Raw genomic sequence first — 15,322 nt, 5'->3', positions numbered from 1 at the left:
CGTCTCACAGGTAATCTGGGCCTGTAGACGTCCGGATGACAGATTCCAGTCCCGGACCTTCTAGCTTCAATGTTTATTTTCTATGTGTTTCTCTCTCTCTCCTATTCTTGCTCTCTCTCCTCTCTACCCCAACCGGTCGAGGCAGAAGTTCTCCCACTTTGAGCCTGGTTCTGGTTCTGAGGTTTCTTCCTGTTAAAAGGGAGTTTTTTCTTGCCATTGTCGCTAAGTGCTTGCTCATGTGGGAATGTTGGGTCTCTTTCAAATTAAAACCTGAAGAATACGGTTTAGAACCTGCTCTATGTGTAAAGCGCCTTGAGATAACTTTGTTGTGATTTGGCGCTATATAATCAATCAATCAATCAATCTTTATTTGTATAGCGCCAAATCACAACAAAGTTATCTCAAGGCACTTTACACATAGAGCAGGTTCTAAACCGTACTCTTCAAGTTTTAATTTATAAAGAGACCCAACATTCCCACATGAGCAAGCATTTAGCGACAATGGCAAGAAAAAACTCCCTTTTAACAGGAAGAAACCTCAGGCAGAACCAGGCTCAAAGTGGGCGGCCATCTGCCTCGACCGGTTGGGGTAGAGGGGAGAGAGAGGAAGAATAGGAGAGAGAGAGAGTAGCACATTGAAAATAAACATTGAAACTAGAAGGTCCGGGACTGGAATCTGTCATCCGGACGTCTACAGGCCCAGATTGCCTGTGAGATGAGAAAGCACAGACAACTCCGGGGAAGAAGTGTAGGTTACTGAATGCATTAATAGTACATGAATGTTATTGGATATAGATGGATGGATAGAGAGAGAGAGAGAGGAGGAAAGAGGAGCTCAGTGCATCATGGAGGTAGGAGTCCCCCGGCAGTCTAAGCCTATAGCAGCATAAACTAGGAGCTTGCTAACTATAAGCTCTATCAAAAAGGAAAGTTTTAAGCCTACTCTTAAAAGTAGAGAGGGTGTCTGCCCTCCGGACCGAATCTGGGAGATGGTTCCACAGGAGAGGAGCCTGATAACTGAAGGCTCTGCCTCCCATTCTACTTTTAGAGATACTAGGTACCACAAGTAGGCCTGCGTTCTGGGAGCGCAGTGTTCTGGTAGGTACATAAGGTACTATGAGCTCTTTAAGGTATGATGGAGCCTGACCAGTAAGAGCTTTAAAAGTGAGGAGAAGGATTTTAAATTCTATTCTTGATTTTATGGGAAGCCAATGCAGTGAAGCTAAAATAGGAGTAATGTGATCTCTCTTACTAGTTTTTGTCAGAACGCGTGCAGCTGCATTCTGGACCAGTTGGAGAGTCTTTAGAGACTTGTTAGGGCAGCCTGATAACAATGAATTACAATAATCCAGCCTAGAAGTAACAAATGCATGGATTAGTTTTTCAGCATCATTTTGAGACAGAATATGTCTGATTTTTGAAATGTTACGCAGATGAAAATAGGCAGACCTTGAAATTTGTTTTATGTGGGAATTAAAGGACAGATCCTGGTCAAATATAACTCCTAGGTTCCTTACAGTAGTACTGGAGGCCAAAGTAATGCCATCCAGAGTAGTTATATCATTGGATAATGTGTTTCTAAGGTGTTTAGGGCCAAGCACAATAACTTCAGTTTTTTCTGAGTTTAACAGCAGGAAGTTACAGGTCATCCAGGCCTTTATGTCCTTGATGCATGTTTGTAGTTTAGTTAACTGGTTGATTTCATTAGGCTTTATTGATAGATATAATTGAGTATCATCTGCATAACAATGAAAATTTATTGAGTGTTTCCGAATAATATTTCCTAAAGGAAGCATATATAAGGAGAATAGTATTGGTCCAAGCACTGAACCCTGAGGAACACCGTGTTTTACTTTTGTTTGCATGGAGGATTTATCATTGACATTTACAAACTGAAATCTATCTGACAGATAGGATTTAAACCAGTTTAATGCTGTTCCTTTAATACCAATTAAATGTTCAAGTCTCTTTAACAGGATTTGATGATCAATAGTATCGAAGGCAGCACTAAGATCTAACAGGACGAGGACAGAGAGAAGTCCATTGTCTGATGAAGTTAGGAGGTCATTTGTAACTTTTACCAGTGCGGTTTCTGTACTATGATAAGCTCTGAATCCAGACTGAAAATCCTCAAATAAGCTGTTATTATTTAGAAAGTTACACAGCTGATTAGCAACTGCTTTCTCGAGGATCTTAGAGAGAAAGGGGAGGTTCGATATGGGCCTATAGTTAGCTAAAACCTCTGAATCAAGAGTAGGCTTCTTAAGAAGTGGTTTAATAACAGCTACTTTAAAAGACTGTGGTACATATCCTGTCACTAAAGACAGATTGATCATATTTAATAAGGAAGTACTAACAGAGGGAAGGACTTCCTTAAGCAGCCTAGTTGGAATATAAATAAAGATTGATTGATTGATTGATACACAAATGATTATTCAAAGTTTTTCATATGCCTAGAGCCATGTCTGTGGAAATCTCTCTGGTTTAAATACAGTATATCTTTGGTGGCAATGACTTACTATGGAAATGAGATACTACTGTATATGGCCTCAACTTAATAATGCATGTCTACAGGATCAATATAATGTGTAAGGAGACATCTGGTCATTAATGACTACTTTGCACAGGCCACTTTAAGAGCTCCTGTATATGCTTGATATTATGCTTGAATTAGTTTTATTGTATTTCGCCTCAGAATGAATTACAGTAACACTTTAGCAGTTTTGCATGGAGTAATACTTACCAGTAGAAAATTCATTCACATTAATGTATCAAATACAACCCAGTATTATAATATCTGGCAATACATCACTGTACAGGCTCCCTCTGCATGAGTACTTTTTACGCTTGATATTTTGATACATTCTGTTGATAACACTTATTCATGTACTTCAGTCAAACCTTTACTTTACTTGAGTTGAACTTTTTGTGTATTCACTCGTGTTTTGTGTTTTCACTTAACTGACTAACTGCATTATTTCCTGGTCTTCATTGGAAGTCATGTGTATCCTGCATCATTATGGAATACACCTAGTGCCATTTATTATATATTGTGTTGTTGCAGTAATCATATGAAAAAAACCACATCTGTATATGTGTGACATTTGGGGTGTTTTTACAGCTGTCAAATGTCAAAACTGGTCAAATTTGACCCAAACAGTATGTAAGGGTTAATATTACTTCATATGACTTCATCCATTGTTGGATCTAGATGACTCAGCTACAGGTAAAATATGTTTTGGCTATGCATAAAAAGAAGAGAGCTATCAGTGTGTGCTTTCTACAGCAAGAGTTTCTTGTATCATTTATTATCTCTCTCTCACACACACCTAGTTGCCAATGTAATGCATCAAGCTAAAAGCTCATTTTAGAGGTTGTAGTTGAATTGTATTATATGAAGAGGTTGATATAGCTTTACCTCAGTAATCATCTTTTTTGTGAGGCATATAATAAACACACAGACCTGTATTAAGAATTATCAATTAAAAGCATTTTTTATTTACACAGTCATTTATACAAGTCACTTTAAACTCTTGTTGAAAAGGGTCAGGACAGAGCAAACCAGTTCTTCTTTTCTCAGATCACATTGATAAACCAATGCCAACATAAAAAGGGAAAAAACAGCTAAAGACAGCATTGTTGAAATGAAATACAGTGTTGTGTCGATCATATAAAGAACATAGAAACATCAGAAACAGTCCCTGAGGTGTTCATTAACAAAGACCAGAGAGGTTATCCCACACTAGTTTTAAAGTATGGATGCTGAGTAAAAGAACTGTTCAAACTAACGAATGCATTTCACACATTATAAAAAGGGACAGTCACAGGCAGAAGGTGCACTCATTAAGATCTGAGTGGAAAATCAATATAACTTAGAACTGATGGATAAACTAACATCAACATGATGACTGCTGAGATTTGGAAAATATATTTTTACTTCCTCTGAGGTTTTAAAGTTTGCTGCTCACCATGACAGTGAAATTCATACATTTAAATGTCATAATCTGGAAACCAACTGAACAATCTTGTTACATATAAAAACAAAAACAAGTGAGGGGGGGCAGGCTACTGTAAATGCAACAGAATGAATCATTGCTATATTCAGCTTGCTCTTCCCGGTGCATACACAGTATACAGAAATGACTTCTCTCTAAAACACATTCATCATTTTAACCCTTAACATCTTCCAGGAGTTCCTGACCAACTGACAGTGGTCTAAACTACATCTGTAAGCACCACAGCTGCTTTCATAAAATGATCATAAAACATGATGAAGCTCTGTAGAATAACACAAGGTCTTTAAAATAATCATAAGAGCAGAAAATGAAGAAAGAACTGGATAAGAGAATATGTCTAAAATGTAAAGAACAACAAATATGACCCTAATGTTTAAAATAAGTTGGACTTTTAAGAAAAATGTCTTAAAAAAACAAAACAAAACGCTCTATAGTGAATAGTGGGTGATGGTCTTCAAACACACTATCACAAGACAAGGTTGTGAGAGGTTTGAGGCGGGGTGATGATGGAGCCCTCAGCTGTCAATCATCTCTGACAGCTCCTGCAGTAAGTCGTCCTCTCCGATGCCGGGGTCCACGTCGTCCTCCATGTGGTCGTCCGTAAACTCGTTGATCAGCTCCTCGAAGTCGTCCACGGCTGAGGTTGAGGCGACGCTGGAGGTGGAGGTGGTGCGGGGCTGGGCCACACTCGGTCTCCGTGGCTTAGGCTGAGAGGGACTCTTCATGACCGGGCTAAAACACACAGAGAAGCTGGTTAATACTGATGTAATGCAAAGCAGCTAACACCTCATCAGTTCACACTTACACTGTCTTATCTTTAAATTTCAAGTGTCAGTTTGAAGCGCTGTGTGGACTCTTACCTTTGGGGGACTGTACAGGTCTCTGTGGCAGCAGCAGTGCTGGCCGGCCTGGTTTCTTGGCTTGGACTCTGTTTGAAGACAGGGACAGTCTGCAGATCCTCTCTCAGAGGGCTGGAGCTGGAGCCTGTCTCCAGCAGGGTGCTGGGACTATGAGGAACAGCAGAGCTCAGCTGAGCCTCTGTGCTGGAGGATGGGAACACCTGAATATACAACAAAAATCACTCAAAGTCACTAACAGGACGAGACCACTCACATCACCCCCTCACTTCAGCTGCTGGTTTTTCTTTGAATTAATGATAAGATCAATCAATCAAGTAAAAGCTACATGAGAATACAAAAGCAAATTTGAAATGTGTCATATCACATTTTTAGAAGATATGCATGAAAACATACAAACTTTGCATGTCTAGTATTCCAACCTACCTGTCTGTCTCTGCATGTTGCATCCTGCAAATGCTCCTCCAGCACAGTGGAGGTGCTGTTCAGAGGTTTGACTGCAGCTACAGCAGACCGCTCTGTTCCTCTCCTCTTCGGGCCCGGCTTCATCTGCACTGGCTTCATCACAGACGGCTTCACATTCAGTTTGGGCCTCACTGAAAAAAGAAACAAAGTCCTAATTATATATCATGACATAAGATGCTGCTTCATCTTCATGTTATTTGTTACACGTTACACACATGCACTCATGTAGGAATCCTGTTTTAAGCTTAGTTAAGCGAACACAAAGCCAAATAATCAGGTTAGTCTAAACCCTGTACTTTGATAGAGGAAAACTGTAGCTGTCATTTACAGGACATTCATCAGGATACTGCAGAGAGCCGACCAGATACATGGAGCTACTGTATGTATGCAGAGTAAAGAGAGAGGTACCTTTGGTGTCTGCACTGTGTTCTGGGGACTTCTTCTGATTAGTGTTGAGTGTTTTCTCAGCAGTGGGACCCTGAGGAGCAGTGGAGCTCACTGTGTTTCTTTCCGGGACCTCTCTGGAGCTGCTGGGGCTCTGTGAGCAGGACTGGCTCTCACCCTGCTGCACAGGGACAGCAGCAGTGCTGTTCAGGGGTGACGCAGCCTTGGATTTGAGGGGGATCTGTTTACGAACAGGGACTTTTTGGGCGGAGGGGGTAGAGTCAGGGACCACAGTGGTGGAGGAAGGTGATGAAGAGCCTGGTGGTGTGAGGGTGACTCTAGCAGGAACCTTCCTCTTCAGGGTGCTGCCTGTTGATGGTTTTTGTGACGGCACTGCTTCAGAGTCAGCTTTGTCCTGGCTGCTGGAGGAAGCCTGCTCCTCCATCTCCTGCCTGCGGAGGCGTTTCTCCCGCATGATCTCCTCAAAGCTCTTTACCTTGACGCTGTTGGTGGCAGACATGGTCTAAAAGACACAAGGAGATACGTTTACCATCACCTACAGTCAGCAGAATAACAAGCAGCCACAGTTAATGATGCAGTATCTTACAATACATACCTGAGGAGAAGCAGCAGGAGTCTTCAGTGGCTTGTCCGTCACTTCATCACTATTCTCAGATGTGGTGATGCCTGCTGAGTTTGACAGAAAATAATCATTAAGAACTCTAAACCATGGTACAGAAGATGAGGATCAGCAAAGTGAATGATTTATCTGACAGAGAGAACTAAAAATCATGCATGTAATACACTTGTCAGAGTCTTACTTTGAGAAGCTGCTTTCTTGGCGCGCAGTAGGCGAGGCTTCTTAGCACCGTTCTCCTCAGTATTCGGGCTCTTCTTGTTTTCAGTGTCCTGAGTCTGCTGGGCTTGAATCCTGGCTGCCTTCTCTCTGCGGATCTCCTCCAGGGTCTTCACTCTGATCTCCCCTGTGTTTGGAGACTCAGGCCCGGGTTCAGCTGGGTCAGGCTCTCCCTGGATCTTGCCTGCAGCTTTCTCAGCAGCGTTCTTGGTCTTCTTAGGGCTGGGGTTGTGCTCCTGCTCTTCCTTTTTCTTCTTGGCATGGAGGATCTCAGAAAAGGTTTTTATGTGGCTGATGGAGTCGTCTTTGACGGTGATGGCTCGTTTTACACCCTTTGTGGTTTTGGTGTTAACAGTGATTTCAGCTGTGGCTGAAGGACTGTCTTTCTGGCTCTGAGACTGAGCTGCTTTCTCTTGTCTGATCTCCTCCAGAGTTTTAATGCGGATCTGCTCAGCAGCTTTCTCTGGGCCTGTATTGCTATCAGCTGCTGGACAACAATTAACAATGTTTTAATCGAGGTAATGAGTCATATATTGTCAGAAAGAAGGTACAGTCTTTTACTGTTTAGATGTCTTACCTGCTTCAGTGAGTCCAACATGACCAGCATGCAATCCAAGTCTTTCTTTAACATGCTTTAAAGCTGAAGAAGCACAAGAAAGAACAGTTTAGACACATAAAACATTCCATACAGACATGATGATGAACATCTATCATCAGCATGATTTAGATATTTCACAGTACTCACATTTCTGAGGATGCTCTTCTTCATCCACACCTCTACCCAGACGTTCAGCTAGACTCCTTTTCAGTCCTTCTCTTTTCACATCTACAGAAAGGATGAGACATGAGCTTCCAATCTATCCCACTGAGATTATTACCATTATAAATCATAGTAATCATTTTAAATACTGAAGTGATGCATTTTAAAATCTGTTGAGAAGCTCCAGTGTATTTCGTGTACAGGTGTAACAAAAGTGAAAATGTACCTGTGATGGGCACCTTCCTTCCAAGCCTTTCAGCCACACTGCTTCTAGGTCTCCCTGGTTCTTCAAAGACAAGCGGGGCTACATTAAAAAAAGAAAGGAACAATGTGCTGGTTGAGAATAGGATAATGTTGTTCTCTATTTAATCTGAAACTTAAAATGAACATTTATTTGTTTTATTTTGTCAACATCATCTCTTCATCAGATCAAGCCATGTAAGATGCTGCTTCAAAACCGGTATGTAATATAATATTTAAATATCTGTGCATTAGGTATTATCCATATTGATCACATTCATCAATTAAAATAAATAAATTAATCTAATTCTAGAATTTCTTCACACTGAAGATATAACAACAAATTAGTAATAGAGTAGAATGTGTGAGGATGATAAATCTGGATATTCAGTGCCCTGAAATTCTGATCATCACAGATTTCAGATTGTTACCATCTCTGGCTTCATAAAGGGCCGGTCTGAAAAATGACTGGATGTTTTCTTTCTCTCCGTTGGCAGAGGTGTCAGCGCTCTGGATGGGATAACCGGCTCTCTTCATGCTGGCTTTAAGGGCCTTCCTCAGCCGGATCTCCTCCAGGGTGCTCACTCCAAAGTTCAGCGATTCATCTGTGGAGACACAACATCGACACGGTCAGTCTATGTCCCGCTAGACTGCAGAGTCACAAATGATGTCATAATAATTACTTAGTCTCACCTGATTTGGGGAGCTTTCTAGGAGAAGTGCCGACCTTGCCCTCCTCTCCCTCTTCTGAGAACTGGTCTGGAAGCATAAAGATACATGAGTATTAAAGACTACAGAAATGTCCTGTATCAACATGAGGCAGAAATAGTTAAACAATACAAAAAACAAAAAGACAACAAAGTCATTATCAGATCAAATCCAACTCACCATCTTCGTCCTCGTCATCGTCAGCTGGATTAATCACCACTGGTGGGTGGGTGGGGCTCGGTACAGGCTCCTGACCCTCTGTCTTGATGACTCCTCTGAGCTGAGGGTTAGCTGCAGTGGGGAGAGGGGCTGGTGGTGGGGGAGCTGGTTCCTCACACGGCTGCTCCTCGTTCTTGCTTTGACCTGGCAGGATGACAGTGATTATCATTATGTGGTCTTAAATCTCTACATTTCAATCCTCAGAGTTTTAGGTTACACAAAGTTTACTCACTTTTATCAGGTGGGACGTAGGCACCATCAATATAACGGGCCTTTTCATGGAAGAAGGCACAGTGTGGCTTTTGGCAGCCGGCTGGATGGTTCTCCCAATAACAAGGTATCTCCTTTCTCTTTTTCTGTTTTAATGAGAGAGATGAACAACATGTAACAGAATCCATGGAGCAGATTTATATCAGACTTGACAGACTGAACATTTTAGATCTGGTGGGACAAATGGAGCTTGGCATGATAACACCAAACTCTAAAACACAGATGCAGCTTACCAATAATCTACAGACATTCTAATTCTTATTCTGAGTAACAGCTGTTTAGGTAGGTGAGTGGGTGTTCCTCCCAACAGGTCCAGAGGCAGGAGTGGTGCTCCTGACCCAGGTTTACAGGGAGACTTTTTCTACCCTTCGTTAATGGCCATTCAAGACACACACAGCCTCGAATGGGCAAAGCATGAAGGAGATATTTCTTTTGTATAAAAAAAATGTGTTTTTCAAATTAATTCTGCTTACAGTGATCTCCATGTGGCGAAACTTGCAGACGGTACGGAAGCAGCGCCCCTCCTGCCAGAGGTTGCAGACAGTCTCGTTTCCCATAGCTGCCTCACAGTGTCTGAACGGGCAGCTGTCTCCCTGCAAGGTAAAAGAAACACATGCACCGTTTATACACAGGTCCCACAGTTCCCCCTGTGTGTGATTTTAGATAGCGTTCTGGAATCAGACACATGTCTAGTGAGTGTAATCCTACCATGCTGGCTGTCCCCTTTACACACACACCTATCCAGCAATGTGTGTTATGTAAAAGGGGCCACAGGAAGACCATACTCTTGCTTCTAGTCTCTTCTCACTTTCAAACTAGTCATATGTGTATAATATATATTATCTCTGTTGTGAAACATGACTTACTTTAGCGCAGGTGGAATAGTAAAAGAAGTAGCAGTCGTCTCCATGGTTGGTCATAGTAAGGCCGGTGTGCGTCTTGAGAGGCGGAGGTGATGAGGTTATGACCTTTAAACCCAGCAGCTGGTTGTCTTCAGGGCCAACAGAACTCTCCCTGATGGCACAGAGCAACAGCAACACATCAGAAACAGACACCCTGCTCCATTGCATCACTTCACTCAACACTTTATAACACGTCTGCACATGTGAAGCCAATACCAGTCTGTAGTTTGTTTTGTTTTTTCATATTAAATTATCATTTGAAAAAGGAAAGCATGACTTGCTCTAACTTGTAGTTGGGATTCTTACAGGAATTAAGTACATCATCGTCAACCAGGGTGTGTCTTATATCTGATGCAAATGATGAACTATTTCTCTGCTTTAAAAGACAAAACAAAATCTAATGCTCAAACAATGATTATATGAAATGAAACCAGAAGCTGGGCAGAGAAGGGTCGTGCTATTTTAAGGCAGCAGTGTTGTTCATATGAAACAGATCTCGTGCAAATACTCCAGTCAAACATTGTGCTGTGGACAAAAGACTGTGTCCTCTGTGACCAACGGTCTGTTTGTTTAATGACACACAGCAAGAGACTGGAGAACTTGCAAATCACTACGATAATATTCACACATTTTTTAAAAAAGAAAAGGTTGTTGGAAATGTAAACAAAAATAAAAAAGGAAAACATGTAAGATGGCCTGATGGTGTTTTTATGGAAATTATAATATACTTCTAATTTTGATTCGAATGGCCAGGAAGCCTTCACAAACATATTAGGGTCTTAAGCTGATTAAAGATGAATTAAATTGTATTAAACTGTACTAACAAGACAATTCTTATGTTTGGCATTGGGCCACCTTTACCTGAGGTGGCTGAGAAGTTGTCTCCCTCTTGTGCAGACTGCTGGTGGGGTGTCTCCTTGGCGGTATGGAGTCCTGAAGGAACACTTGATCCGTGAGATAAGAGGAAAAGGGGGGTGGATCGCCCAGAGACACTTGTCTTCCTACGACATCCCTTCTCTGAGACTCTGAGACGCCAGACTGCTAAACATTTCTGATGCTGGATGCAATTGAGTCCTTTTGGGGATGTTTGTTTTTTTTATTATTTTTTATTAATTGGTGTAACTAATGAAAGAAATGAATAGGGGGACATAAAGAGCCAGAAAAGAAAAAAAAAAGATCCAAAAATGCTTTAATTGATGTGGCAAAAAGGAGACAAACATGGACTGGCGGGTGAATGGGGGGAAAAAAAACATCTTCAGCTTCTTCTTGGGCTTGGTGGCATTTTGCACACTTGGTGCCATTTAGGTGATGGCAGCAGAAAAGATGGCCAGGTTACTCAAGCTTTTGGATATTTTCAGCTGTTGATTACCAATGCTGAAGAGGAAAAAAAATCTTCTGCCCATGTATTCTCAATGAGGGGGGGACCATGGGGGGGCCAAGCTATCCATATCCAGGGATCCCCACAAAGGGCCAATGCCAAGAGGATGGTTTTAAACCTACAAATCAATCAAAAACACTCCCCAGGGAACTGAAAAAGGGTTATTCAGAGACAGACAGTTGTGCGCAAATACAAAGAAGGGAGTTTGACATTTGCACACTCAAGATACAGCAACATGAGACAAACATGCTCCTACTGTCACTACACTGCATTGTCAACCCATGCTTATATAGTTCCACTATCTACTCCAGAATAAATGTTTTGGCATTCAGACCTGTTGTTGATTTAATCTAGCTTGACACTGATGATAAGCCCGAAAAACAACTCTGGCTTCCATCTTAAGGAACAGGAAAAGAATACACTCTAAAGTAACAAAATGGCATCACCTCACATTATTTGTTATGCAAATACTTCTACACCTTGCCTTTTCATTTTAAATTATGGGCCAAATAACTGGTGCAACTAACTAACCACAACTGATGTTTTTTGGGAAATGACATACACTACAGGTCACCTTCAGCAATGGTTCAATATAAAAGGTAGGTGACAAGTTAAAGGAAAAAAACTACGTTGGGCCACCACATACCAGCCAATCAGCTTCAGTGCAACTTGGCATTGATTGTACAGCCTGTGAACTCTACTGGAGGGATGAACACCATTCTTCCAATAGATAGTCCCTCATCTGGTGTTTTGATGATGGTGGTGGAGAGCGATGTCTAACATGTTGGTCCAAAATCTCACATAGGTGTTCAACTGGGTTGAGATGTGGAGACTGTGACGGTCATAGCATCACATCACTTTCATACCCATTAAACCATTTGGTGAGCCCCTGTGCCCTATGGATGGGGGCACTGACATCCTGGAAGAGACCGCCCCCATCAGGAGGACAAAGGTGGTCGACACTCACATCAACTTTGTGTTGATTTGCACTGACCGATCCCCTCACTGTGGGTCAACCAATCAAGCTTGTACAGTTCTCTCAGTGAACGCGGCACATGCAGTCACCCACTTGTGCAGAATATGGTGACGGACGACTCGTCTGACCATATCACTTTATTCCACATCTCTGTAGACCAGTGCCTATGGTTTTTGCACCATTGATGAGAGGTTTAGGCATTGAAATCCTACTATAGTATCCTTCTCTATGTAATTTTCTAAGGACTGTTCTTGATGACAATCTGATCATGTCAATCATCAGAGGAAGAGTTGCTATTCTGTTTTTTCTTACATATCGCAGTAATGTACGAGGTATCACGGTCATCAAATTTAATCTGTCGACCACAATTTACAACCCTATTTACTGATGTCTTTCCCATAGATCTTACTGTCACTGCTCCTATTGAAACACGAGCCAAATGGGCAGTCTTTGTGACTAAAGTTCCTGCCATCATTTCTCTAACAATCAACCCGCTTTCACTGAGCTCTTTTCCTCTTGCCATCTTGATACAAAATCAGAATCAACTGGGCCTGTTCAGTAATATCATAAACGCCTCAGAGTATGATTGGATATTAAATGCTTATCTGTACTATACAGCGAACCTGCACCTACATCTTCTCCACTCATTTAATTCATTTTTTCCTTTAATTTGCCACCTGTCTGTATGTATGGCGAAAGCTTAGAAACCAAGACAGTCAAGAAAACAATCACATACTTACTGTTGAGTAATAAAAAGTAGCCCAAAGCTAGCTGGAACGAACTACGAGCGATGAAGAAAAGACACTAACGTTACTATATAATGATCAACAAAGATTAGAATAATACCTTCATAAATAATATAGTGAATTTACATTATCAGTTAGTTCGACTAATAGCTATTATCAGAATATAAGTAAACTGATGTTATCATCTCAATACTTTTCTCGTAAAGCCCATGCTAGAAAAGAGAGGCCTACTAAACCATGTAACGTTAGCTCAATGTTAAAGGAGCTTTACGAGACTGCTGTGTATTTTGTAATAACCGTGGTATTCGCTTTAATGCTACAATGTCACAGACAAAGATGATGTAAACAAAGTATACGGTGTTAATTACCAGTTTCGGGTTTTAAAGAGTTTTAAAAGCTGTAAAATGTAGTAAACACTCCGTCCCGATTCGTTGCCTGCCGCACTCAGACTGAAGCAAAATGGCGGCAGCAGGATAAAAATACACGAAGAGCGATTCTTCTTCTTCTTTGGTTTTATGGGCGGGAAATAAACTACCGCCACCTAGTGTACCACTAGTTGTAACAACATGGTTTCCTTTCTCCAATACTTCAAATATATATATATATTTCATTTCACATTGAAACTGTGACATAAAAACATAAACACAACAAAAATAGACAATTTCATGACAGCAGTGTGTAAAATGACAGCAACAACAAACAACAACAAAAAAAAGACAACAGGCCTATATGAACACACACAAGAGGTTGTATTCAGGTAAGCTATAATCCTGAAGTGTTTGCATACGTTAATAGTTTTGGTTAATTTTTGATTACAGGTTTTTATATTTAACAGGGTTTGAAGATACATTTTTAGATCAGTTTGTTTAGGAGTTGTATTAAGATAGTTTCTTCCAGAATTTCTTTTTATTAATGTAGAATGTAAAATTTGGTTAATAATGTATAATGATAAATAGTTAATTGCTGGCAAATTTAGGATTGTTGAATATGAATAACAAAATTATGTTATTTGAGAGCAAAATAAGTTTTCAGATCCAACTGAAAGGCAGCCCAAAGCATTGTTACATAGAAGGATTGAATACAAACATCTTCAATTCCATCACATCATTATGAAAGGAGCGTTTATTGTGTATGTCAGAAATACATTTGCAAATAATGGAGTTGACAGGGCAATATCTATGTATGACTTTAATTAAACATTCTTTGACTTTGTTAGACAAAACATATTTGTATGTTAGAGTAAATACGGTGTTCCATGTTCTACCATCAAAGCTTAATCTATCTAATTATATTTAATAGGATTTATTGTTCTTGGAGTGAGGGAGATTCTGATGAAAGTGCTGTTGATTTTTTTTGGCAAAGATGGAGCTGCAGTCAACAGTAATGCTATAATGGTTAAATGAACAGTGTCATGTAAGTTAGAATTGCAGCATGATAAGCTTACAATACCAGTTGACAGTGCGTTAATTACTGAACTATGCTCCTTTTGGGAGACAGGAACACCATATTTCTCTAAACCTTCACAGTCCTTTCTCCAACGCCTTCCCATCTCTATCACTCTGTCCTTCAGTGTGTCTCTTTCTACAATGAACCTGCTACTTACAACATATTAACACATTCTTATGGTATTCCTTTCCTTTACTTTAGAAAAGATAACAAGTACGTTTCCTGCACAGTGGCGTATAAAGGACACCTGATACATTCAATGGGCCTCATCAGCAGAGAAGAACAATGTTTGGTTTAATGGCTATATCAGAAAGTAAGGTTTACATTTTGTGATTAATAATATCAGTAAAACAACACATCTGTATCAAAAAGACTTTAAAATGTTTATTTCTCAAACACATCTGTCATAAAACATAACTGGACTATTACCATTAAGAGAATTAGCAGTGCTGAGTAGTCCTGTCAGGGAAGCAAGAAGCAAGATTGGTGAAATCGCAGGAGAATTATTTTGGCCACAAGTTTGTAAATGTTAATGGCCTAGTAACTGTCACTAATGCCCCTTTCAATGGACATCAGCAGAAGATCTGAGAGCCTCTGTTTCTAAGATGGGTCTACTTCATTTGTAAGAATGATGCAGTTGTCACTGACAAATCCAGCTTTTATTTGGAAGAGTCTGTGAAATTACAGATTTCATTACAGTTTCATTGCTGGATAGTTTTTCTTTTGTTTTTTAAACCTTTAATGTCGTTGTCTCTAATTCCACTTAAAATCCACCTAAAATCTCATTATTACCTGATGTATCAATTATATTGTTCTCCTTTATATTCTATTCTAGCTCCTACATGTTTAGTGAGATTATAAATATTAATATACCATCTCTTTGTATTGATTTTAAACTGTGTGCATTTTGTTATATTCTGGAGCTAAGTGGCTGGTGTTATTCATTCTCTCTCTGGGTTTGGAAACATTCAAAAGGGAATGCTGCTAACCGCTGGATGTCTCTTATTTTGAAGTAATAGCCGGAAGTTATTTAGTACAGTTGGACGGTTGCTGCGCTGCAGTCCAGTTCAACAGTTGCACTGTAGTCTGTAGTCTTGTC

At 40.4% G+C, this 15,322-nt stretch overlaps 1 protein-coding gene and 1 non-coding gene across 5 annotated transcripts; both read right to left on the bottom strand.

The window, feature by feature from the left end:
- Nucleotides 1-3,475: 3,475 nt before the first annotated feature.
- zc3h11a (zinc finger CCCH-type containing 11A) lies at nucleotides 3,476-13,231 on the bottom strand. Of its 4 annotated transcripts, none has more exons than XM_062415309.1 (17): nucleotides 13,146-13,222; nucleotides 10,539-10,610; nucleotides 9,642-9,789; nucleotides 9,249-9,368; nucleotides 8,738-8,861; nucleotides 8,467-8,649; nucleotides 8,272-8,337; nucleotides 8,010-8,183; nucleotides 7,565-7,642; nucleotides 7,324-7,404; nucleotides 7,156-7,218; nucleotides 6,544-7,065; nucleotides 6,339-6,412; nucleotides 5,747-6,245; nucleotides 5,300-5,469; nucleotides 4,877-5,076; nucleotides 3,476-4,748 (listed from the first exon to the last, which is right to left on the bottom strand). In XM_062415309.1, the coding sequence occupies exons 3-17, from the start codon at nucleotides 9,693-9,695 to the stop codon at nucleotides 4,532-4,534; spliced, it is 2,625 nt and encodes an 874-aa protein (XP_062271293.1). In that variant the 5' UTR covers nucleotides 9,696-9,789; nucleotides 10,539-10,610; nucleotides 13,146-13,222; the 3' UTR covers nucleotides 3,476-4,531. The 4 variants fall into 4 exon arrangements, with proteins under 4 accessions (XP_062271293.1, XP_062271292.1, XP_062271295.1 ...); XM_062415308.1 differs by having other exon boundaries at nucleotides 10,539-12,812; nucleotides 13,146-13,204; XM_062415311.1 differs by having other exon boundaries at nucleotides 6,339-6,409; nucleotides 10,539-13,231.
- LOC133978247 (small nucleolar RNA SNORA26) lies at nucleotides 9,068-9,186 on the bottom strand. The gene has a single exon (XR_009925007.1). It is a non-coding gene; the product is annotated as a small nucleolar RNA SNORA26 (small nucleolar RNA).
- Nucleotides 13,232-15,322: the final 2,091 nt, after the last annotated feature.

The sequence above is a fragment of the Scomber scombrus genome, chromosome 3 (assembly GCF_963691925.1).
Source record: "Scomber scombrus chromosome 3, fScoSco1.1, whole genome shotgun sequence".
Lineage (NCBI taxonomy): Eukaryota > Metazoa > Chordata > Actinopteri > Scombriformes > Scombridae > Scomber > Scomber scombrus.
This window is presented reverse-complemented; position numbering and strand designations above follow the sequence as displayed.

What these genes read in the sequence shown, in the direction of transcription:
- zc3h11a (XM_062415309.1), bottom strand. Translation starts at nt 9,695, where the DNA reads ATGACCAACCATGGAGACGACTGCTACTTCTTTTACTATTCCACCTGC. An exon ending in CTACGTCCCACCTGATAAAA is followed by an intron (nt 8,650 to 8,737) that starts GTGAGTAAACTT and finishes TCATCCTGCCAG; the next exon opens with GTCAAAGCAAGAACGAGGAG. An exon ending in CAAGAAAGCAGCTTCTCAAA is followed by an intron (nt 6,413 to 6,543) that starts GTAAGACTCTGA and finishes TGTCAAACTCAG; the next exon opens with CAGGCATCACCACATCTGAG.